General features: G+C 44.8%; 1 protein-coding gene across 6 annotated transcripts; it reads right to left on the bottom strand.

Annotated features, from left to right (window-relative positions):
- Nucleotides 1–1,090: 1,090 nt before the first annotated feature.
- Nucleotides 1,091–26,634, bottom strand: rab11fip5a (RAB11 family interacting protein 5a (class I)). Of its 6 annotated transcripts, none has more exons than XM_042072379.1 (6): nt 26,554–26,634; nt 16,629–17,140; nt 15,332–16,010; nt 7,896–11,168; nt 6,618–6,741; nt 1,091–5,130 (listed from the first exon to the last, which is right to left on the bottom strand). In XM_042072379.1, the coding sequence occupies exons 2-6, from the start codon at nt 17,053–17,055 to the stop codon at nt 4,867–4,869; spliced, it is 4,767 nt and encodes a 1,588-aa protein (XP_041928313.1). In that variant the 5' UTR covers nt 17,056–17,140; nt 26,554–26,634; the 3' UTR covers nt 1,091–4,866. The 6 variants fall into 6 exon arrangements, with proteins under 6 accessions (XP_041928313.1, XP_041928310.1, XP_041928311.1 ...); XM_042072376.1 differs by lacking the exon at nt 26,554–26,634 and adding an exon at nt 24,565–25,237; XM_042072377.1 differs by lacking the exon at nt 26,554–26,634 and adding an exon at nt 24,565–25,237 and having other exon boundaries at nt 7,896–10,931.

The raw sequence follows: 26,634 nt of genomic DNA, 5'->3' as shown, positions 1-26,634 counted from the left end.
GACTTATGGCATTAGGTTACGGTTTGTGTTCAGTGTCTGAACATTGAATAAGTTATACAGAATTATATAGGCCTAAATGTAGGTTATCTGTGATTTTCCTACAACCATTAATCTGCAGATGACCGTTTTCTTAACTGAATGACTAGGACAGCTGAAGTTTAGGCCACTGTCAGACAGATTTTGTGGTGTGTGTGTGTCTGTGTGTGTGTGTTGTATTTCCTCTTCTAGGCTATTAACTACTTTACAACAACCAAATTATTTGGAGGTAGTCTATAACTGTTACTTATAACTTGTTACTCATATATAATTTCACATACAACAAATGACAACTTCACGCTCTATTTCGAAAGTGAAAAGTATTTATTTAATCACAAAGTTTGTGTGGGAGGTGCATTCAAACAGATCAGCACACACAGTCTTTGACCTAAAACATCAACAGACTCCACTGCCAAATGTAGCCAATAGTGTTTGTTTCCTATACAGGAATTCTCTGTGCAGGATTGAGCATATCTGTTGTCCGATTCAGACATTTTAAAATAAATTCCACGACACCACAGACATCTCCAGCTCTGAGCGGGCTCGATTAATTAAGTAATTATAACGTTTCAAAATGCCCAAACTAAAATAAAACACAAAAGTGATTTAAAGTAGATTAAAAACAGGCATCTGAAACAGTGATGAGGTGAGCAAACACACAGTAACCAGTTAAAGGACTCAAGCCTGATACTTTCCTGTGTATATGAAGGTGGTCACTCAAACACACATTATTGGCGAAAGGGCAGGCTTTATTGACCACAGTAGAATGAGAGTAGAGCACGTAATTCACTTCATTTAATCAAAGACAATCTCAAATAGGATTTTTGCCTTAGACGTAATGAGAAAGCTACAGAGGAAATTAATTTCATATTTAAGAACTATGCATGTGAACTCTACTTTCATTTTACCCTAAGTTTCTCTCATACATACAGATTTGCTTTAAAATGTAGCCTTTTTTGGAGAACCAAGATGATTTAAAACCATTGTGCAGACAGTTAAAACTATCTTTACAGTACATACAAGCAAAGCAAAAAGGAAAGTACAATAGAAAATAATTTTAGCCATTTTTTTTATTAAATATGTGTACATGGCAGACCAAGTGCTCATATCATTGACACAAATCAAAGTTTGACACATCTGCCAAAACAACTGGTCAGTCAGCAGACTCATTTTGTGTTTGACTGTAGGTGTGAATCTGTGGTGTGTGTGTGCTTGCACACACAAAACCCGTTCAGCCTCCAGTGAGATGGAGGAGTACACTGCACAACCAAAAGAGCTATACATTCTACTAGAAAGGCAGATAGAAGCTACATCCAACAAGTCACAGCATTTCCCTCGCCGTTGTCGTCACTCTCCATTTTATACTGTTCATGTGCATACAGACATCCTAGAAAGTGAGCATGTCAACAACAGGCCTAAAGAGGTTAGAAGACCAGAGGGCACAGGAGAGGCAATGGAGAGAAGTAGAAAGACATGATGAGCGATGCGAGAGAAGAAAAGAGAGAAACGATAGAAAAAGAAGAGGTATAGAGTGTTAGAGGAGAGCTAGGTTTGGCCATATGATTATTTTTTGTTTCAGCCTGAAGAATGGCTTAAGTACATACCGACGTAAGAGATCATGTATTACTGAATTTTGCTTTTGTGCGTTCTGATGAAATACAAAAGAACCGCATCAACCACACGCCTTGTGAAACACTGGTTAGTTACCCATAAACCCTTTAATCTTACACAATTTCAAAAGAAAATGTGCTCATTGTGAGAAATATTCAACTCACCAAAACATTCAGATAACATCACAGATGGAACCTTGTTCCCATACAGTACATTTTTGTTCCCCTGGGGAGAACCTTGACAATTAGATCAAAACATACTTTCTTACTGTATACAACTATAACTTTCTTTGCATATTACTTGCAAAATGAATATTAGCTTCATTTTACTATAATTCGGCACCTGCAAAAAAATCTTGCTTTCTTTCCCAGTGGTATTTATTAATGTAGAAATAAGCAATATCTCTGCAATCCATAGACAATATGTGCAAAACAAAGGAACTAAACAACAATCTGAAAACAATTCCCAAAATATATTTAATTAAGTTTAACATGTTAAATGATCAGAACCTCCTGTACATTCTTAGCCGGGGTGAACCCCAGACGGACCCGTTTGAAATTTGAATTTACGCTGCAGGTCCGTCTAGGTGCATCCAATTGACGCCCATTTCTGAATCACCAAAAACTCAGGATCCAAATCACAATGGGATCCTTTCACCAAGGCTAGCGCAGTCTCTCAATTCATTAAAATACCAAAATGGAAATGGAAAAAAAATTCAAAACACAGAACAGAAGTGAACAGAACAGAACAGAACAGAAGTGTTTTTATTAAATATATAAACTCAGATGAGAATGAATTATTATATTATTATTAAAAGCTGTAAACTTTTCTCTATCTTAAACCTGAACAATCCACGGGCCACACACTACAATCAGATAACCAACACAATCAGTGAAACTAAAAAACATTTGAAAAGGGAAGACGGTATTATTTATTTATTACTTGTGTTAGTGCTAGTTCACATGTAATACATATTAAATGATTACTGAGACGCATAAGACTGAATTTTCTAGCTGAGTGGTGGACCTGTGCAAATAGGAAGTAGGTGTTTGCTACAGGAAGTCTAGCTTCCAAAGCTCTGCCTCAGCGAGTGTTTGGCCCTTCGGTGAGGGCACGTTCACAAGCAACACTACAGAGCAGGCGGCCAGTGAGAGACAACTACACCACTAACTGTCAGCCACATTGTGATGACTTGACAAAGCTTTTTTTTGAACAGGCCCCATATATTCTCAGCCAAGAGTACCTCAAGAAAATAACTTAAGGAAGAGACTCTCACTCACAACATCTATTGTTCACTAATGTCTTGGGAAGATCAGCTTGTGACTGATTGGCTGTCCACGGTGACACCAAGTTAGCCGTCAAATCAGATCTCGGCCTGGGCCTGCTCATCTCTGCAGTGAGGTGAGACAATACAGCGGACCTCTACCACACAGCTCTACCAGCTAACATCAGACTAGTATTCAGAGAAGCATGGAGTAACATTAGAAATAAAACACAGTATCATCTGTACACTGCAACAGTGACTGCATTTAAGAATAATTTCGAGGTGAACGACTTAAAAGTCCCCACACTGCACTACGCGCAAATAATCGACTTAAGTCTTTCTTTAAGAATAAATCATTTATTTGGTATTTCTCGGTCATCCACCTCTTAGTTTGTGATGTTCTCCTCCCTCTTATCTTTTCTAAGGCTGTATCTGCCCCCCCTCTCTCCCCCCTTCCACGAGCGTATGCTTGTTAATCTTTAACAGTCACAGGGACAGGCTTTTGGGGTGTGAGCCTCGTCCCAAATTTCAGCCGATTCGGAGTTATCTCTACCGTGCTGATCGAGTGGTGGACTGAGAAACGAACGGTACAAGTACAGTAAGGCAGCAATTGGCATTTTCTTTACAGAGGCGTGATTCTCCGCCGACCCCCCCCCCCCCCCCTTCCCTCCATCCCCCAGCCATGGCGGGCGACTCCAGGGCCAGATCCGACCCTGCACACACTGGTGCTGCCGGGTCGGGGCCAGATCACAGCCAGATCCGAGCCAGAGTCAGCATGCTGGGTGGGAGTGACAGACAAGCAGATGGACAGCAGAGGGCGCTACAGCTGAGAGTCCAATCAGCCCAAATAAGCATTGAGGGAAAGGAGGGGAGATGAGAGGGGGGGGAAGAGAGAGAGAGAGAGAAAGAATATGAGAGAGAGAGAGAGAGAGAGAGAGAGAGAGAGAGAGAGAGAGGATGTGGATGCAGATGCACGAGTGCGTGCAGGGGTCTTAAGTGCCAGCAGGTTAGATTTTTCCTTTGCTTAAAGCGTGCGAGAGCAGCAATCAATGAATGCAATATTATTCTTTATTCATTTATTTGGCAATCTTATTCGTGTGCATTCATTCTCCCTCACACACCACACACACACACACACACACACACACACTAATCCTATCCCCTTTTCTCTATGCTGTACTCAGTACAGATTTTTCCCTTAACGCCTTCCTCTTTACTCAGTTCAGGGTCAGCGGTGTTAGAGCAGCAGAGCAAAGCTTTTGCAATGACAGATGCCTTGGCAACATGACAGCTTCAAAATAAAAATTGGACATTTTAAGACGTCAGAGAACACTCCACCCCCATTGCCTGGTTCATGTTTGATTTGTGTTTGTGTTTGTGTGTGTGTTTAAAGACAGTGCACGTGTGTGAGTGGCCCTGGATTTGGTTTACAGCTGTGGGCGAGGCCGCCCTATGGAGATTTAGACAGTCCAATCAGCACAAGGGAGGGGCAGAGATGCTCTAATCAAAGTCAGGCTGAGACACAGTTTGCCCCAATCAGAGTGCATGAAGGGACAGGCACACCAATACCCTCTCCACTCACACATACATCGCCTGTTACCTGAGAACCCACCACCACCTCCCTGTCACTGAACACAGGTGAGTATGTATGTGTTTTTGGGGTATACATAAGCATGCTAACTCGGTAACCTCACGGCTGTGCCCATTGATGTGAGGAAGTCAGCAAACACTTGGGGGGAGGGGTGGGGGGAGTAGGGGAGTAGGGCAGAGCTCTATGCAAATGCAGCCAACTTTTTTGGAGCGGTGCAGCAGATGCTATTTATCCAGGGATCTGCTGAGGATTTCGCAGGAGATTCAGATGAACGCTTCATCAGGCAGACATCAGGCTACACTGGGGTGGGAGTTCACTTGTCCTTAGCTTGGAGGGGTGATTTTTGTTTTTCTCATCCCTCCTCTCATTTGAGTTTGGTACGGCTGACCTGAAGCAGCGTGGGTTTCTCGGCCATGATGCGGACGAGCAGCCTGTCGATGTAGTCCTCCAAGTCGCGAATCATCAGCTTGTTCTTGCGGAGCTCCGCCTCACGCTTCTCCAGCAACGCCCCCCGCCGTTCAAACTCGGCCCGCTCTCGCTGAAGGTCCACCTCCCTCTGAAGCAGCAGTGAGACCAGCTCACTGTGGTTCAGGTGGTAGTAGGAGCCGCCCCCTTCCACCACCAGAGTCTGAGTGACAGATGACGAGAGAAAATGACAAATCCTCTCAAGAACATCAACAGAATATCAACTATTAAGTAGTAAGTATAGTGTATATATACTCTTTCGGAGTGTCTATTCGTACCCCTGTTACGAATAGCCTTGGCCACACAACTGGGCTATTCACACCCTGTTACATAACAACAAAAACATGTTGCTCGCGTGCCCAAAAAACATGGCCGACATTCGTTTTTTCGTCAGCAGAAAGTGAAGAATTCTGAACGGTTTCAGCACTAATATCTGTTCAAATCAAATTTGAGATGGAAAAGTTGTGTTTTATTTTCATAATCTTTGTTCAGTGAACACATACAACCGTTAGTTTGCTAGCTAACAGACATTTCGTGAATATGACGTTCAGGCCTGTAAACTATTAGTTTGCCTGCAAACCTCAACTCCGGGAGACCGGGGTTCGATTCCCGTGTGATACGTTTTGGCAGAGTGAGTGTGCATGTGTACCAACGTCTCTGGAGAGAAGGCGCGCAATTTGAACAAGAAATCGGTTCTCAAACGGAAGTTTTCATTGCAACAATTAGCTAGTTCATGCACCAGGGTGTAAATAGCATGCAGTACTATAAACACCAGGGTACGAATAGCATCCACTTCTAACTGTACATTGATGCAAACAGCATACCTTATTCAGAGTGTCTATTACACAGCTGAGCTATTCACACTCTGTTATGTAACAACAACAACAAAAAACATGTTGCTTGCTAATATTTGTACCAGACGAGGTACTAATAGAACACATTGCTGTGTGCACCGGGGTACGAATAGCATACATTGATATTTGTACCAGACGGGGTACTAATAGGACACATTGCTGTGTGCACCGGGATACGAATAGCATACATTGATATTTGTACCAGACGGGATACTAATAGGACACATTGCTGTGTGCACCGGGGTACGAATAGCATACACTGATATTTGTACCAGACGGGTACTAATAGGACACATTCCTGTGTGCACCATGGGTACGAATAGAATTCACTTCTTATTGCACCAGGGTACAAATAGCATTCACTGCTAATTGTACCAGGGGTGCAAATAGCCTTACCCATACTCTTTTGATCCCGTGAAGGAAATTTGGTCTCTGCATTTATCCCAATCCGTGAATTAGTAACAACACACTCAGCACACAGTGAACACACAGTGAGGTGAAGCACACACTAATCCCGGTGCAGTGAGCTGCCTGCAACAACAGCGGCGCTCGGGGAGCAGTGAGGGGTTAGGTGCCTTGCTCAAGGGCACTTCAGCCGTGCCTACTGGTCGGGGTTCAAACCGGCAACCCCCCGGTTCCAAGTCCGAAGCGCTAACCAGTAGGCCATGGCTGCCCCAATTTGCATGTTTAATCTTTCAAATGTCTTTTAAGTCTTTAAAAGAATGCTTTACAAAATGTATATAAAAAGTTTGGAAAATAAAGGAGGAATAAATAACGGCCTTCTTTTAAAGAATACCTTCTTGTCGGTTTCTGACTGACTGCGGCCTGGATTGATGGTGGACTTGAGCTTCTCAAGCACTGAGCGACTTTCAGACTTCTTCTCTTCTCCTGGTGGAGTCAGTGGCTTCACAGGGTGTGGACTAGCAAAGCGAGAAAGAGAGCGACACAAACAGTCAGTCAGTCACAGTCAGAGATGAGAGACAAACAGATACACATCAAGTAAAATCGATAGAGAAAGAGGATTGTGTGTGTGTGAGAGAGAGAGAGAGAGAGAGAGAGAGAGAGAGAGAGAGAGAAAGAAAGAGAGAAAAAGAAAGAAACAGAAATGAGAGAATAAATAACAAAGATAAAGTATTGATCATGACCCGTTTTAATTTCAAACTCTCATCCGTAAGGATTATGCTGACACAGGGTGTAGCAGGATACTGCGTAACCCTAAAAACACAAATTTTCTCATGTACCTACCTTTGACACACACACACACACACACACCTACTCCCACAGAGCTCATAGTTGCTGTGTGTAGGGCCCAGTTGGTGGGACACCCAGGAGAGGGAAAGGAGGGGGGGTAATAATTATCTCTTCAGTCCTGATTTCACCTGCTAATTGGGTCGAGCCTCCTGTTCCCCTCCAGTCACCAACACATAGTGTGTGTGTGAGAGAGAGAGTGTGTGTGTGTGTGAGCGAGTGAGTGAGTGAGAGAGAAAGAGAGAGAGCGATAGAGGAAGTTTATGCACCCATGCACACACTGATCTGTATATGTACAAGTGTGTGACTGACTGCACATTAAGATACATCTGTGTGTGTGCGTGTATGACTGACCGTGTGTGTGTGTGTGTGTGTGAGAACGACAAGAGAGAATGGAGAGGGAAGTATTTTACAGAAAGAAAGGATCCCAAACTCACACCAGACCACATCAGCAAGTCTCTTATATAAAGGAGCACATTCAGCGGAATGAGGAAGCCTCACCCACAAAGCAAAGACATTATAGAACCATCTAGAGAAACCACATGCACCCAATACATGAACCCCTGAACCTCTCTTCAAAAATAATCACCCAAAGTGTTCCCAAATGTTACAGGAGCCAACCTAAGAGTACAGGCATATTCACTCAGTGTCCCACTGGGACACCGCAACAGTAAGAAAGTGAAGGAGGTGGCTTTGCCGTCCAAAAGCTTTCACAGAGCTCATGGGAAAAGTGCATGTGCGAAAGCGGTCCCCCCCCGTGTGGCATTCTGCGAGAAACCAGCGGTGTCGTCCTCCACACCATTAACACACTACCATGCAGCCTCACCTGGCGATCTGATTGGATGCCTGTTGATGCTCCTGGGGAAAGGCTGCTTGTGAGGCACTCATCAAATCACTGGAAATGGGGGAAGGACATGATGGGATCGCCAGAGCAGAGGGGCCGGCAGGAAAAGACAAGGGAAAGGGGTCTGCGGCAGGAGTAGAGGAAGCAAGAGGTGATAGTAGCTGTAGCTCAGGTCTGAGGGACAGTTTGGGGGCCGTCTTCACGGTTGGCATTGCTTTTGCCGCACGTTTTGCGGAGTCCATTTTGTATGGCTTTGGCTGACTGCTATCAAAGACAGATGCTACTGAATGGAAGGGGTCACCATTAAAGGGGTCTGTGATTCCAGGAAACCCATGAAAAGGGTCTACAGTGCTTCCGAAGAGGTCAAGTTGCTCCTGACTACTTTTAAGACTAGCTTGTGTGTCTGTTTGAGGGCACTGAGGGTGTAAGTGTGTGACGACCAAATCCTGAGATATGGACGAAGAAGGGAGGGTTCCATCAGACACACCTCCGCTCAGGCCATGTAGTGATTGGTCAAATACGACCCATGGGAGGGTGTTACGGTCATTTTGGTCCTCAGAAGTCACCGGGGTCAACCAAGATGGAGCAGATGCCCAAGTCTCATTCAAAAGGGAGGCCCCTGCTTCAGACATCACTTCCTTTTTTACCCCAGTGCTACCCACTGCTGCCCACTTCAATTCGGCCCAATCAACAGGGAATTTACTCAAGTCCTGAACTTCACTTTCCGTTGTAAAAGGAGATCTAGAGACTGAATCTCTTGGAAAAATGTCAACTTTACCATCAACAAAAGGATTAATCTCAATATCTTTGGTTGCTGGCACCTCTTGCAATAGGACAGACTTTGGCATGTCTTTCTGGGTCACGTCAAAATTGGGCACCACTCCCTCTGTGAATTCATAATTTGGCATGGATTCAGCAGTTCGATCACACGCCAACATAGGTGGTGGTGAAGACCACTGTTCTGACATAGCCTTGTCTTTCAGATTACTCATCCAAAGAACGTCAGGTAAGGGGTCTTCTTTTGCCACAAAGTTCTCTACAAAATTGCCCCTCTGTATCAATAGTGATGAATTTTGATTTGGAATGGCTTCTTGTGTAATGCCATTTGTTGGCAAAGAGAGAGGAGAGCTCACATCTCTGTGCACTGTTGATTTCATTTGGAGGTCACTAGCTAGTGCAGACAAGGGCGAGAGGTTAAACTGGGACACATCATCTACTTTGGGGTCATGTATTTGCCTAGTGTTTTGACAGGGGTCTTGTAAGGGCTGGGTATTCACAGCGAGATCATAAAATGCTATCAGCTGTTGCATAGGGTCCTTTGCTGTTATTAATGGCAGTGAACGCTGTGAACAAAGAGACCGATGACGCTGATGCGAACTGCAGGTGTGGTAACACTCAGATTCAGCACTTTCATAGAGGAGGCTACCGAGAAACCGAGTTGACTGAGGAGCGAGCAGCAGATCTTTATTGGGGCTAATGCTACTATTGTGGCTAGAAGCACAAACACTGTCAGTGGCTAGGCTGAAAAAGGGATTGCTAGTAATATGGGCATCATCAGGGCCCATGCTCACAAGCGGGCTAACATATGCATCTGAATCAGCGCTAACAAATGGGTTAACAGTGCTGTTAGCATTATCATTTGAGCTAAGGCTAGCAGAGGGCAGAAGGCTGACAGGGCTCTCCAAGACCTTATGATGTAGTGTCTCTAGCTCGCCTGTACGAAGGCTGGTAGGTAAATGCTTGTCGTCTGGGGACATGTCCTGTAAAACTCTTGTGGGACTCAGTACAGCTGAGTCATCGGCGAAGCGTGACTCTGAGGAGATAAGGCCTTCGCCAGGCGAGGAGGCCATGATGCAGATGAGCGAGCCGGAAAAAGGGCTCTCGGCCTCGAGGGAATGATCCAAAATATGGTTGCCTGAGGATACACTTTCAGGGCCTGTTCTGTTCGACGTCTGTACTGAACTCCCCACAGAGGGCTCCACACTCTCCCAGCCAAAACCCGCACACTCACTCACTACCCTGGAGTCAACTCCCTGTTTTGTTGCAGTGTCCGAGTCAGTTAAGACCACCACATCAGCCGCATCTACAGTAGGTTCCTTCACTTCTAAGTCACCCGTTTCTTTTTTGTCCTTTTCTTTGTCTTGCTCCTCTCTGGGCTCCTGATGTGAGCTCTCAAGACCGATTGGCAAAGGGTCACCAGCAGGAAGGTCCAACTCCCGTCCCGGAGAGTAAGACACGATAGTGGAGGCTTCCAGTGTGTCATCTGAGCTCATCTCCCTGTATGCAGACACCCGTGGCTCCTTGGAGGGAGCGAGCATCATCTCCGTCACTTCAGCACCAGCACTTGGAGAGAGCACCGCTCCAAGGTCAGCCTCTCTCCCGTTAACATCAATCTCGAGAGGTGAAACGGCTGACTCCAGCTCTGTAGACTGAGAGGCAACTCCTTCAGCAGTTCCAGACATTTCCACAGACTGGCCTGCTAGTCTTACCCAGGTGGTGGTAGAGCCAGCCAGCTGTGAATTTGAGACACTGCCAAGAGGCATTTGGCCGTGGGAGGTCTCATTCAGGGATGTTTCGGAGCGGCTCGGAGTGTCCATCTGGTGCAGTAACAGTCCTGGATAAGGGCAGGCTAAGTTGTGCATCCTAGTGAACTCCATACTCAAATTCTCAGGTAAAGAGCTCTGCGATTCATTAGGGCTTAGCTGTAAGAGGTCCTGAGTGTTAAGTGTGTTAGTGTTAGTCAGAGCAGTAAAATTAGTGTCCATTTCCATGTTTGGGGGGTTTGTTTGTATTGAGGGGTCAGGAAACTCGGGTGTCTGAGATGGGTCCCCAGACTTCCATGCCTGGGTCCCATCCATGTCAGAAACAAACGGGTTAAAATGCACTCCTTCGTTTGCTACGTCAGTCACTCCCTGAGGTAGACGGGCCATTCCATTAACGTCTCCTGGAGGGGCCTCTTCTGTGACATGGGATTCGAGGAGGCGGGAAGACCCAGAGAGCAAATTGGAAGGTACAGGGCTGGAGGAATAGGTAAAAGCAGACATTTTAGGGGTTAGTGCAGCATCAACGTATATCTCCTGAAAGAAAGGGTTTTGCTGAAGGAGAGAAAGGAAAGGATTGGCGTTTGAGAGAGGTGGTGGAGCAGTGAAGGGGTTAGTGTGACAAGGGGGTGCAAGCTGAGGAAGATCAAGGGGGCTGAAAGGTGATTGGTTGGGGGTTGTGTTGGAGCCAGGATCACCCTGAGACACCAAACAGCTGGAAAGGAACACACACACACAAACAAACAAACAAAAGACAAACAAGACACACACAGACAAATCCCTGATGTTAGAGACTCCACTCACACAATACAACAACAACTACACTAGACTCACAAAAGAAGAAAAAAACTACAATAAAGGACATCCTGATGAAGGGTTCCTTTGCGATCAAGTTTTATAAAGCTTTTCAGTTAACAAAACAAAAACAGGGCTATGAGTTTTTCACCTCTGTGAGCGAGTTAGGCCACAACATAAAAGGTTAATGTTCGTGCCTGTCTGTCTGGAGTGTTTGCCATGGCTTCAGATCCTACAGTAGATGTATCTTCCCTGGATGCCAGGATCGTAAAGATCCTGTAAACCAATGTTTTAAATTTCGTGCAGGTGTCTTCACTAATTAGGTCAGCTTTCTGGCTGAGAGCTGTGCTAATTATAACAAAGTCCTTATAGGCAAGTCCCCCCCATTCAGTGGCCATCTTGGTAATGGCTTTGGGCAGTTAGTTATTGTCCAATTCAAATAAATAGGGAGGCATATGTAAGAGAGGTCATATTTACATAAAAAGTACAGCAGGCAAATCAGTTATGAATTGAACGATAACTATCACTATTTAGATAAAATACTATTTAGATAAAACTAAAAAGAGGCTAAAAAAAGACAAAAATGCGATACTTACATTACAGGAAGGGGTAGGATATATGTAGACAGCGAACTAAATAGTTACGAACTAACCACATACATTTCTATGGAGGACTCGTTGTGTGCTGTTTAGAGAACTGGTTTAGGGAATGGTTGGAATAATATGTGGTAGGACAACTGAAAAGGACCACACCTTAGCCCTGATTGGGGCGTGAATTGTGCACAGTCAGTGGGCCTGCCCACAGCATTTGAGACCTGATAAGACTGCCATTTTCCTCATGATTCTGAGTCCTAATTTAATATACCGTAGTAATATATTATACAAATAAACTGTATATTTATCTGGGTGATTAATGACACCTTTTTATATGGTGTGACAAACTCGAAACACTCTGAATTTATTTTTGGTTTTCGGGACTTCACACAGACATTAATGGCATTTATAATATTAACAGTCCATTTGACAAATGATAATAAAATTGAGCTGATAGAAAATCAGTAAAGCTGAGCCACTGAAAAAATAGTAAATGTTAGAATAGTATTAATTTAATTTAGTTAAAGGAACCGCATGTAGGATTTTGGCCAAAACTGGTACTACAATCACTTTCAAAATACTGTAGAGCGGTGTACACCGCATATGTGGTAACTAGAGCAGAGCTGGCAACCCAGATGCCGAAACACTACTGACTTTGTGATTACTAGATAGGTGGAGGGTGGCGGATCAGGCTAAAACACAAATATGTAAACAGCAACATCAGTTGAGGGCTGCAACTTCACTTTTTTAAATGACGATATCCTGGCCGGACTACTGTTGTCAGTGATATAAGTATTTGAAATTAGCATGATTTCCTAATGTCTAGTGACAAATCAGGGCCATTTTATGATTAATTGAATTACATTTCTTACATACGGTTCCTTTAAGCAAATTAAATGAACATTAGTTCAAAGTGTGAGGTTCAAGCATTAGTAAGTGCTCTTGATATTAACATTCATCAATCAAATTATACATTAATAGTTAAAAGGTTAAGGTAGTTTCTAAAGACAATGGCCATTCACACTTCGAGTTCAACCGAATAGAGAGAAGTCGGCATCCTGTCTCATTTCCTGATGAAACTAGGGGCTCTATTTCCAGCCCAGTGGTATGCAGTGCTCATAAAACAGCTCCATCTTAGCACACACTAATCCATACCACTACAAACAAACATCCAACAAAACAACACACTGCATGCTTGTATGGTGCAACAAAAATGTAATTGTCAATGTTTTGCTAGCATGTAAAGTACATAGCAAGTCACTGGTGTTGGTTTTATTTTTATATATTATTTTTATAAAGATTTTTATAAAAATTATATTATATTTTTATAAAGAATACTCAATGCTACACTGCACCTTAAAACATATCAGCAACAACTGAATCTGAAGCTATTATTTTCCATCATTCAGAAGAGATTCAATACTAAAGAATCCGCTGTCAAAGTGTTTCAAAGTTTTGTTTATCAAACCTATATTGAATACCAACTTCTTTTCAGCTAAACTGGTACTTGCCCAGTTTATGGTAAACAGACTGGAAACCCCCTTGTGCACTAATAAAGAGATTGATCTACGTGTCTATGACTAAGTACCATATCCTCTCAGCTCCCAAGTTCACAAACCAATCTTCTGTCAGAGCAGATAACACAATGTCCATACAGTATAATAAAATGTACAGCTAAATAAATTAACAGTACGGCCTTCATCAAAAGCCTCATTCAGGTCTACGTGTTCTCTGAGAAATGTAGACATAATCACTTCACATTTTTGCTACTGCCATGTTAAACAGCATACAGACATAACACAAAGACACTAATTGAGCAAACGTACAAACACACACACACACACAGTAGAGGGAGAGGACAGAGGATAGACCCAGTGCATTAATTCTCAAATACCAGTACATGGGACCTCACTGACGTGCATGCCCATGTCTTTTAACACCAGAGCGACAGAGCGGAGAGTGTGACATCCCTTGGCACCTATTTTTAAGATTCCCCTAAGGCCTTCTCACGGGTGCGCACACCCACACTCGACCACACCCACGGGCTTCTCAGTCATGCAGGCCCGCGTATGCACAAGGTGATTTCCCCATAATAGAGAGAGAGTGTTTACCACATAATAACCAGCATACACACCTACAATGACAAAATGACAAAGCATTTGTGTACCCGAATTAGTCAAAAGTCAACTCGCGTCAGAACATAACAGTGGCCTATTATTGATCATCCAGGTGAAGTACATGATTTAGTGTTGGGGTTATGTAACATAGAATTGGCCAAATGTGGTTTAGTTCACTGCTAGCCTGACACACACACACACAGACAAATGATTTGTGCCTGCAAGTTTTCCCTGGGAAGCCCCTACCTATTACTAGTACTACTGATGCTGTGTTCCTGTGAAAAATGATCCAGTAAACATGAGGCAGAATCATAAGAGCCACTCACAAAGAGAGAGAGAGAAAGAAAGAGAGAGAGGGAGGGAGAGAAAGAGAGAGAGGGAGGGAGTGAAAGAGAGAAGATGAGAGAAAGAGTGTGGAAAGAGAAACCATAAGATGTCAAGACTTTACAAACAGTATTTCAGCTCTCTGGGGCAACACCCCCTCTGCAATGCAGATGCTGCTGTAACCAGATCCTGAACCCAGAGTACGCTAGCAGCTGGCATACCAACCGAGGACCCACAGCAAGGAGGCTGGACTCAATGCTAACCGGCTAATGCCACTGCATCAGAGAAGAGTCCTCACTGAGCAGCTAGCAAGCTGAAGTTAACTCTCAGTCTCACCCAATCTAGAGAGGAATCATGCTAGAGCAGTTAGCATGCTAAAGACTTTCATCTAGTGCTACTATGCTCTATATTACCGGTAATAATTAACTTCAGCTACTACAATAAAACTCCTAGCCACACTCTACGACACCGAGACACACACAAAGTGACTTCAATTATGCAAAAAAACAACAACATTACTATAAAGATGGGGAAGCTATGGCCTGCATACAAATGGCCTGCTATACAAATATGACCAAAATGCAAATTTGAGTAGGAGCCAGTTGTGGCATCTCTAATGAATACTGAACTCAACACAGCATTACATCAGGTCTACACAAGATCTAGGTCTTGTTTTTTCTTGTGTCAGCCACTATGGAGGTTCAACTTTGTCTGTGACACTGGCCTAAATCTTGACCAAGGAATGACCATAAAGCATGTAGTCAGGAACTCATGGTTTGTTGTCAAAAGGTTTCTGAAATGCAACGACCGTCTTTCATGAGAGAAAACTTACCACCATAGCACCATTCCACTGTGTGGAAAGAAGTAGTGTTATTAGTCATGTTGACAATGTAGCAACAGTTATCACTACATTTACTGCACCACTTTAAAGTCAGTCACCAAAAATACATTTTTGGCCAGTAGAAGTTAGTGCTGAAGTGAGTAGCTGCCATACCCTGATTTTCATGAGACATGCAAAAGTGTCATGTGGCTTTCAGAGTAACCCTCACCTGGGCTTGTTGTGAGAGTCCTTCGAGCCAAACCATCCTTTATGCTTCCCTTCCGAAGGGGCCGAAGCTGTGTCGCCCTTGCCCGCGGTCGCCACCTTGCCTGTCGATTCGCTCCTCCCATGAGAAAAGAGACCCCACTTCTGCTTCTTGACCTCGCCGTCGGCCGCAGTGACTGCCGGGGTGGCTTCCTTCTTGAACTGGGCCGCCCTCCTCTCCTCCTCCTCCAGCTTCCCGGCGTTCTCGATCGCCGCTGAAATGGCGGCCCGCTCCTCCTCCCCGGCTCTGTCCAGCGACCAGCGGCGGCCGTCCCCGGGCCCCGGGTGTGGTTCCTCCGCGCGGTGCGACACCGAGAGATTCTGGAGGGACAGCGACATGGCCGAGGCCTTCTGCCGGGAACCAAGAGCAGGGGACAGGGACAAGGCTTTGGGGGCGGCCGGCTCGCCCCCCTGCTTGGAGGGGGCCGCAGGCTGAGGTTTCGGTTTGGGGGTGTGGGGAGCTGGGGCATGCTTGACTGGATGACCGTTGGCCACGGCGGTGGATGACGGAGTAGAGGACACCATTTCGGTGATCAGGCTGTCGTACGTGAAAGACTGGGGTACGGGGATGGAGATCTCACACACTTCGTCGTCATAGATACGCTTGTGTGGGGAGACTTGGGGTGAGGGGGCGACTGTGTGGTCTGAGACAGAGAGATAAAAATGGAGGGAAAAAAATAACATTAGAATAGAACTCAACAAGCATAGCTCTTCAGCTAAAGTAAAAAGGTGGATACTGTATACAGTTAGAGTGTGTGCTATTCATGTTGGTGTGTGTCTGTATGTATAAGATGACCAGTGTTTCCCATACAGTACATTCACTTATTTGTGGCGGCCCACCACAATATCAACACTGACCACCACACAATGATTTTCCAGGTTGTACTAAATTGTGCTTAAATCTGGTTAGCATCATAAGCACGCTGCGCTAATTTGCTAAAAACGGTTGCATTCAAGTTAATTCTGCAAACCTACCACCACAAATAGAATTTAATTCTGTGGGAAACACTGATGACTATGTTTGTGTAAAACCTGCAATATTGCAGTGTGTTGCGTGTAACCTGGGTTGTTGTCCGCTGTAAGATTGCTGTGAGTTGGAAGTGTGTGTGTGTGTGTGTATGTGTATGTGTGTGTGTGTGTGTGTGTGTGTGTGTGTGTGTGTGTGTGTGTGTGTGTGTGTGCGCAACCTGGGCTGTTGTCTGCAGTGAGGTTGCTGTGAATTGGAAGTGTGTGTGTGTGTGTGTGTGTGTGTTGCGTGTAACCTGGGCTGTTGTCCGCTGTGAGGTTGCTGCTGTTGCTGGGCGAGTTGGACAGGTCCGACACGACGACGCTGATCCCGGCAGTGGGGCTCAGGCTCCCGCCGCGCGACGACGACTCGCTGCTCTCCGAGCCGAGCGACGTGCTGGAGCGCGTGTCCGACGACTTGCGCAGGCGGCCCCGCAGGAAGAAGTTCCTCATCTTGCTCCGCCGCGCCTCGCCGCCCTCGTCGTCCTCGTAGTACTCCTCCCCGCCGCCGTCGCTCGGCAACCGGCCCCGCATCCTGGCCAGCACCCCGTAGCCCCCGGGGATGATGGCGGAGGCCGAGTCCTCGTCGCCGAGGTGCTTCGTGCCGCGGATGCGCTCCTTGAGCTTGCCGAAGGCCGAGTGGGGCTTGTCCTTCATGGACAGGTCGTACATGCTGGCCGTCATGTTGTGCCGCGTGAACTGCACGGACACCTGCACCTCCCCTCGCTCCTTCTCCTTCTTGCCAGTCTTGGAGTGCAGACGGTGCCATCTGTGCAGGACGGAAGACGAGAGCGCGAGACACAGGGACGAATTAGGACACCGCCTTATGCTGGAAATATCAACGCACATACTTCCAGTAGGTTGTTGTTGCCACCTTCAGCTTCTAATATTCTCGTGGTACAGGGGAGCAACAGAATAATAAAATAATAATACAATGGCCAGTCCTATTCTTAGTAGTATATTCTTCTCCAACAATAAAACAGGAAGGAAATTAACTGTCTGCAGTGAATTAGTGCATTGATGATGAGCTGCATGTCAAATGATCAACCTATAACTTGAATAAAGGGAGTGACTTACAGGTTCATAATGCTTACAGGTATACGCGTCATTGAGATATCTAACAAAGTAGGAAGTTGCGTACATGAAAGAACATTCCTTGTGTCCATTATGCCCTACCAGAGACCGTTCATCTGCTGTTCTGAAGCATCTCTGGCATTACTCTTCTACAAGAGAAACCTTATGATGCAGGCGGACTCTAAGCAGGAGTCAGGAGGACTTCCCATCATCCCCCTCCTGTGCACGTTTTCTGCAGCAGGTTTTCCTTGCAGGCCTGATCTGGTGCTGCAGCCTCTAACATCCACGTGCTCCTCAGAGGGATCATTAGCTTGATCAGCAGGATTATAATAGGGCTGCAACCGAACACCATACGATAGCAGGTCTAGCAGGAACACTGGGCTTTCCTTTTGTATTCCATATGCTTACTGCATATGCTTTATGCTCCTTCATGCGCCTTCAGTCTGCATTTCATTGTGCAAGCAGTATGAGGTCTTATGCTCAACACAGGTTGGTTGTTGTGCTCACTGTTGTAAGTCTTCTATTTTACACCTGAGGTGAACACACACAGCATGCGAAATAGACACCACAGTGACTGCAACCATGTGTTCTTGACCTAACTGCACATTGTGACACTTATGTAGAGGAAGTAACATTTCTTCATTTCCCATAAACGAACAAAATATTGGTATTAGTATGCAGTAGTGGCTATAGGAGTTGCCATGGCAATAAAGCTGACCACTGATTACACATGGCCAAGGCAAATAGTGCACTGCCAGAGCACTGCTTTTCTAATTGCCTTGATTAACTCTGTAAAACAGTTATCATGATGGCTACAGCTAGCATATAGTTATAATATATAAATTACTTACGATCTATATGTTATCTTAAGCCTTCCTTGTAAACTTAAACGTTTTTTATAGGATAATAAACTCATACTATAAGGTCTACATCCAACTGTGCATAGTGTGTATTCCCTCAAGTGTAACATAAATTGGCATTCCATCCCACACCCAAGGTGGGCCCTATATTCCTGTTAAGAGATATCAGAGATATCTTCTAATATGAAACCTGATACACGAACTTGAAGATAACATTATACTCCACTAAGCAACACAGGCCAGGGAAGCCAACACCCTGTGTGACAACATCTAAGTGAGAATGTGAGAGTGTGAGAAAACCTATCATGAGAAAGAAAGAGAGAGAGCGAGAGAAGTGAGAGAGAGTGAGGAAGTGGCTAAACATGATTACTTTTTAAAGTATCAAGATTAAAATGGAAAATGCAGATTAATGCTCTAAATTCAGAAGTATGCAAGAGCTGCAGATTATCCGAAGTGTCAGTGGGATTTGTGTGTGTGTGTGTGTGTGTGTGTGTGTGTGCGCACCGCCACTCTTCAGAAAATAAAAGGCTTAGGGTTGGTTACAACACAATGACTGAAAGAAAGTACTGTTGTCGGGAACAGGCTTAGCTGCGCCAGGAATGGGAAACACAACTTGTGGTCAGGGAAAGGGAAAACAAGAATTAAAAACACTGCATAACATTTTTAGGTTTATTCATCTTCATCCAGACTTTCCTGCAGGGCCTTCTTAAAGAAATGTTTCTTAACTTAGCACTCTTAACACACACCCTAAAAAAACAGATAATGAATTCACCACCAGTAGACACTACCAGGAAGCTGTCTGACGCTCTAAACACAGACATAATCACAGACACACACAGATAATCTACACAGACAAACCTGATAATCTACTTCATTGTTCACACCACAGTTATTCTTTTCTGCTAACAACACAAACTTACGGTCACACATGCGCCCCGTATGTGCTCACACACACACACACACACACACACTTGTAAGTACATATCACAAATTCTACATCTGAAGCATACTCAAACCTTTTTTGAGTATGCTTCAGATGTAGAATTTGGGGGGGGGGTGAAGTGGAGCGGCAATATCTTTCCGACCTGACAAACAGCAAGCGCAGGTTCGATTCCCGAACCCAACGTTGAATGTCCTTAGATAAAAAGATCCTCGGTCTGTGAAAACCACGAACATGTGGAGACCAGTGGACAGAAGCCATTACATGGTTTCATTTGTCTAATTTGAATGAATAAGTGACTTAAAAGTGGAATACAAAAGAAGACTTGGTGCATTAATAATGTCCTATGAGTGACAGATGTATGCCATCTGTCACTCACTGTGACTATTAAAGCATTCTCACTCTCACCATTTTAAAAGGGGAAGTGACAAAATAGTTTAGAGACTTCTTTGATCTGTACTTTCCGTCATCCTTCACCCTTTATTTCCTCACACACGTCCTCACCTCTCCTCCTCACTTCCACCCTTCCAATTACCTTTGCATTCCTTTAGCTGTGTTTTGTACGTACGTTAGCATCGCTAAATCACATTCTCACGAGTTAAAGCCAGTAATGGACACCTTATAGTGTCAGAGTTAAGAAGGGTACACAACCCCTCAGGATACAAGACATTCATAGTGTGGTTCAAACCTGACCAACCAGACTCATTGTGCCCTCAAGCATGTACAGTACACACACACACACACACACACACACAATGACCCTGCTGTATTTAATTTCTAAATGCCTTTGTGTCCACAATTCTTTAAAAAAGGAGAGCAAGTTATGTGTTGAATGTTGTTTACGCATTCTTGCATATTCCTTCAACCCACAAACACACAACGCTGCTAAGAACGGAAAACGGGGGAGGAAAACAAGAGGTCTTATTTCACTTCAAAATAAAGTGTAGGCTCAGCTATTGTGAACAGAGAGAGAGAGAGAGAGAGAGAGTCTCTGACCCATTTTTTTTTTACTTTCATGCAAAGTCCACTATTTGTAGACCCACACCTGCAGCACTTTTGCTGAAACAAAGGCCCAGCAAACCCCCCCCCCCCCCCTCCCCTGAAAAACCTTCCCTTGGATATTGTGTCTTGTTACCATGGGAGCAAAAAATCCTGGAGTGAACACTCCTTTTAAAAACACACGCAATTGATTTATCCTAACCAAATATAATGGGATTACATTCCCAAAATAGATTAAAAAATAAAACAAAAACAGTCGAGTTAACATTAACAAACACAAGAGGGTTTTTGCAAGCCGTCATTGGGAATATGACTTCCCTTAATGCTGGCTCTGCTCCAAAATGCTCACTCCCTTTCCAACACATAAAAACCAAGCTTGGAAACCTGAGGCCTTTTACACACACACACACACACACACACACACACACACTTCAGATCTCTAGTCTGAAAATCCTCTTAGTATACACCGTCCTTTTCAATGCAGTTATGTGAAGCACAGTAGGATTGCAAACGGTAAAATTCAGCTGCTTCGACTGCAGCCACCTGTCAAAGGCATAAACTCAACCCCTCAGCCTCCCAACAGCAGACTTACAGATTTGACCTTAGCAGAGATAAAGTCACCTCCATTTACCCCACAACAAATGACCCTTTACAAAGGGAAGAAAGTTGAGGGATGTTAAGGAGATGGGGTGGAGAGCGATCAGATATGCAAGCGTAGATGACAGGAATTTTGGCTGAGTGGGCACAAACAACTTCCACACCGTAGCGTTGCGTAGGTGCGGACGTACTCATACACGCACGGCCCCTATTACCTCTCTGTCACAGACCACAAAGAAAACTTTCTACAGGCCTTCAGTCCCTCATTTAACTGGAGAGAGAGAGAGAGAGAGAGAGAGAGAGAGAAAGAGAAAGAGAAAAAGACAGAAGATGAGGGGAAATGAAAGCAAGACATTACATGCATGCCAACAAACACTCAAGAACACACACATGTAATGGTTATGTTCTCACACACACACACACACACATTCCCTCATTCATGCTATTAAGACAAACAAACATCCCCATATCTAACATCTTTCAGGCAGCATATCAAAGGCTCCACAATCAACTCCATCTTTCAAACAGGAAATCACAGACATTCCTTCAAGCTATCCAGTCCTGTGTGTGTGTGTGTGTGTGTGTGTGTGTGTGTGTGTGTGTGTGTGTGTGTGTGTGTGTGTGTGTGTGTGTGTATGTATGTATGTATGTATGTATGTATGTATGTATGTATGCATGCGTGTGTGTGAGTGAGAGAGAGAGCCCAGAGCATTTACACAGAAATTCACTTTTGTAATGCCTGAAATACAATGTGCACCTGCAGCATCTACCAGCCATCAACCTCAACCAAACATCTCTCTCTCTCTCCCCTCCACGTCCAACCTTCACTCTAAGCTGTGGAGTATTCAACGCTGTGTGACACAGAGCATTTGCAAAGACACCCACCCCCTCCCTCTATGTCTTTTTTTTCTAACCTGTCAGTCTCTCTCTCATTTCTCAAGTAGATTGCCCTCTACATGAGCCTGCCTCTCCCCTTGGAATGAAAATGTCCCTCACAGCAAAGATCTTCAAGCACTGCCCTTCTAATCACAAACCTCTCCATCTTCTCCCCCTGTATCAAACACAGCCCTGCGCCATTAGCTATGACTAGCTATCTTTTTCAAAATCCAATCAAATGTAGTGACCAGCAAAAATGCAATATTAAACATAAGACAGTGAGGAGCTGTTGACTAGAGTTCACCCGGTCATTGAATTCTGATCATAATATGGGCTTAAAGCAATAGAAATATCTGTGCCTGGCCCTGAAGTTATCAGACATTTATGAGGAAGACATATATACTGTAATCTCATTGCCTATTTTCAAATCTTAGGCATATCAGCTCACGCCTGAACACTTTAAGCCCTGTGATTAGTCATGGTCAACCACTACCAAACAAATACAGACTTCACATCAATCTGTGGCCATTTACTGCGCTTAGTGAATGGAGAGTAACCTACGGTGGTCTCTAAGTGTTAATGGTCTCACCATTATGCCATGTGCCAGAATATTTTTAATTACGAAATGAGGGGCATGCTTTGGTCATTGACAGTAATAGGAGATGCAAACTGTGTCTTTTGAGTCCATTTCTTTACTCTAATGTCTTCTTCATCGTTGGTCATCCACTGTTGAGTTTTTCCTCACCTTCTTATATCATTCTTCTTTTGCATCAGAATGCGACCTGTGACCTGCAGAGCATGACTCAGCAATACGAAGTGGATCAACACGGAGGTGAAGAAGATACAGAGATGGAGAGAGGAGGGAAAACAACCAGAGGAGGGAAAACAACCAGAGGAGGGGAAATAACCAAAGTGAGAAAACCCCAAAGGTCAACATTGTAAGTCTGCCAACCTTGGAGTGCAAAATGTGTTACTGAAATATCACACAGACCTGAACACCCACTAGTATATCTCTTGCTCACAATATACCTCTCTCCTCGTTTGTACACACACACACACACCCGACATAGTGGATGTTTCCAAATATCTGCTCATCATTACAGTAAACCCACCTATTTCTCTAACAAGTTCTCACTCTCTTCTTTCTTTCTCTCTCTCTATCTATCTATCTCTCCATTGCCTACCACACACACACTAACATCACACACATCAGCAATGCTGAGAATCATCTGATGCCCTCCATCAACTGGCACCCTGTTCCTGGCACACTAAAGGTTGGCATGAGGACTCAGGTGCCAGCTGCACCCTAGTCCTGGCACAGGCCATCTGGTCAAAAGGGGAACATATAGCCCGCTCTTTCCCCTCTGTGTGTGTGTGTGTGTGTGTGTGTGTATATGCGTGTGTGTATGTGAGAGAGAGAGAGAAAGAAAGAGAGATACAGAAAGAGAGAGAACTGTGTCAAGTGAGAGTGTGCAGGCATGTGTGAGAGAACAAGAGACAGACAGAGAGAAAGAAAGAAAGTAAAAAAGAAAGAAAAAGAGCAAGACTGTCGGCTGAGAGTGTGAGAGAGAACGAGACAGGGAGATCAACAGATAAAGACAGGCAGGTGACAAGTCTGTGCGGTTAAGTCAACATGTACTGAAAACCAATCTTGTCCTTTAACAACTCCAACAATGCCTGTGGTCATAAGCCCAGTCAGATGCCTGTCCAGGCCATCATCCAGGCCTCTCGTAATAGCACCTAGACCAAAACCACACGAGTCAGCTGTCCAAATCTGACCTTATTTTCTTCTCAGTGGTATTTACACTTCCTGTTTGGTGGACCTTTGGCAGGAAGTGTGGGTCCAACACAAGATCATCCTCATATGGTTAAATCTTTTAAAGAGGTTGCTGAAATACAGTGTGCTCAAAACAGACCTCTTGCCCATCAACTAATGAACAGCTGAAGGCCAACTGACTTGGATGAGCAGAAAATGCATGTTCAGTAGTCAGGCTTCCATTTACAATGCTGTACTTACAGTGCCCTCTTACCTACAGTAGGCTACATAACCTAATATCCACTGTTAGGTTTCACCAAAGGCTGAAACAAAATGTCTAGCTAACTAGTCCTACACATGACAAGCAGGTAGGCTATACACTCTAGCTAGTTCCTTCCTTGTAGTAGGAAAGCCCTGTATTTGTATGGATGTGTGCTACTAAGTTATTCTGGGTTGTGTTGTGTTTCTCTGACTGCTAACGTTAGGGTTTGGTAGGGTGGCCTATTCCCCACCCTTGGATGTAAGTGAATCTGGGTTCAGTCTTGACCGTTCATATTACATAACCCAAATGCTGACTCTGCTTTGCTGGTGTCCCGTTAGACACAGACGCAGTATTCACTGGACTGGTCCACACTGCGAACAACACACCTTTTTACAGGGCCGCAGCCGAAAGTAGTCGGCAGCATAAACACGTCTCATTTTTAGTTCAATGACGGAGAGTTCCGCAGGTGCACCTCTGCCTTGTCATAATCGACCTCGCGCCCCCAGCTGCAAGCGAGTGATCGCGGTGTGGAACGAGGGAGGGCGTGACTGCAGAGAAACGGAATGCAGCACTCTCCGCAAGCTTCCATATCATCCACCGTAAGGCCTCGGGAGCACGATTAAAAGCGGTAGCCCAAACCGACTGAACCAGAACACTGTCACAGAAAACACCCATGTTAAAGTTCCAAACTACCGCATTATGCCCGGAGTACACAGGCAGTCTGCACACGTAACCGACAATCAAAACTCTTAAATAATTAATTAACAAGTTAGGCCTAGACATAAACAAATAAAAGCGGAGAGGGAGCTATTTCCAAAGGTAAACCTACTCTTTTTTCATGGATATTCGATCCTGGAAAGCCTTATCCAGAGGAATTACTGCTTGCCCGAGAAAGACATCCAGACCGATGAGCGCCCGGTGCATGGCCGTGAGAGTGAGATCGCAGCTCCCGGGAGGACAGACGTCGCGTCCGCCTGGCTCGAGCACCCCCGGCTGGAGCTCAAACGTGCATTCCTCTCCCCACTCCGGATTCATGGTCTTCTCCATAACACACGTGGAGTACTTTTCCTTGCCCACCTGAATGATAACATAGGCGTCGTTGGTGCCATGCTTGCCCTTCGCGCGCAATCCACGGGCCCGAAGCACTGTCACCTGCACATGAGTGGGCACCCACCGCTGATACTCATCGTTCGTAATTGCTGAGGACATGTCCGCATGCACGCAGGTACCGGACAGCTCCGGTCACCGGCGTGTCCCGGTTGCTCTCGTGGTGTCGGGTGAAGCCAGCCTAGCCGCCTACTCGCCGAGCCTTTGCATCGGCGGTTAAGTGTTATTTTAAGCGTCTATGAGCAAAGTACCGGCGCCACTGTGCCCTGTCTGAATCGGCTACGGTTCTATGCGCGAGCGTGTTCGCTGCTTCTCCTCTCGACGGACGGGCACGTTCTCATCTGCAAGAACAGCGAACTGACGTCACCCGTCTCACCGCAGCACTAGGAAGTGACTAGAAGCTGATCGCCGGCTGCCCCTGATAAAACAAACTCGCCGGAAATATAAATGGTGTCTGTCAGACACACCATAAAAACCCTCTTCCCTCTACAGTGGTGTGAAAAATGAACGGAGCGGAATCCGAGACGATTTTTGGAAAGAAAATGTGTCAGGTGTGGAGTGCTCCACTGTGTCGGTGGCAGGTGGAAGGAATCCACTGGGTCACATAGCAATGATGCAGATGTGCTGAAGATCAACACGGAAAGTTTTCTGAATCTGAAAAGAAAGCCCTAGTTATGGGCCTATATTGATTAGAATTTGGTTAACATCTTATCTATTTTGATATCCCCACGTCACGCCATCAAGAAATAAGGTAGCCTGCATCTTCCTCTTATTTGGCCTCGAAGTGCCCCGAATCCCTCTCAAGGACATTTGGCCCTCTTATTTTGGGAACCGCTTGAAACAGAAAGTTTGTTCTTGCAGATGCCTATTGTGAGTTGCCAAAGCAAAGCAAACTTTAATACAGTCAAATATAACTATTTATTTTAAAATAAATAATCCTAAACAATTAGCCTGTCTGTCCTGACTTATTTGCAGGCAAGCATGACATGACTTATCAGGTCACTCAAGTGTGGAGACATTTTTCTCCAGGCTATCTATTCTGTTGGTATGTTATTCATTGTGTAAGAGTAGACTAAAATGCGTCATCACTGTCAATGACAAAATATTCTAAACCACACAGAGTGTTTGTTCTGCTTTGTTCTGTGATAGAATGAAGACTAGTGTGGTTTCTCAGCGTTCCCCTGATTTAGCTGTCTAAAATGATAAGCGCAAGGGTAGGAGTGACAGGGATATTTACACTTGTTGGCATTTATGACAGACAGTGACACTTGAACCCTTTCTCCAGGCTGTTGGCTCCAATATCATGCTTTAAAGCATTGAATGGCCCTCTCCAAGAGCTGATTTGTTGTGCCTGACAAACAATAACAATTAGTATTTAGCAAAAGTTACGCATTTGAACCCACATACCCTGTATCCCACCAACTCCCCCACCCCCTTACCTTGGATAACGTATGGCAAGTCTATGATGGCAAGCCATAGTATATGTTTATGCAGCACATTGTACAGACATTAAGATATGCACGTAAAATCTTTTTTTGTTTATGACTGATATTTTCTTTACTAACCTTGTTCTCTCTCATATAGGATCTTTGCATGCAAGTGCTTATGGGTGTGTTAATATTATTCCTCATCTCCTAACCTGTTTTTATCCATACGGATACAAGGTGACCTACCCGTAGGTTCATTCACTCACTTCACTAACCTCACTCACATTGTTTGTTTTCTTCCCCTCTAGCTCCTCTGGGATGCTGCTGCAGTCTTTCCACTGGATCCTGCAAAACCCTACTTACAC

Source organism: Alosa sapidissima, chromosome 19, assembly GCF_018492685.1.
Source record: "Alosa sapidissima isolate fAloSap1 chromosome 19, fAloSap1.pri, whole genome shotgun sequence".
NCBI classification, from domain to species: Eukaryota; Metazoa; Chordata; class Actinopteri; order Clupeiformes; family Clupeidae; genus Alosa; species Alosa sapidissima.
The sequence above is the reverse complement of the archived record's forward strand: the minus strand, read 5'-3'. Positions and strand labels throughout refer to the sequence as shown.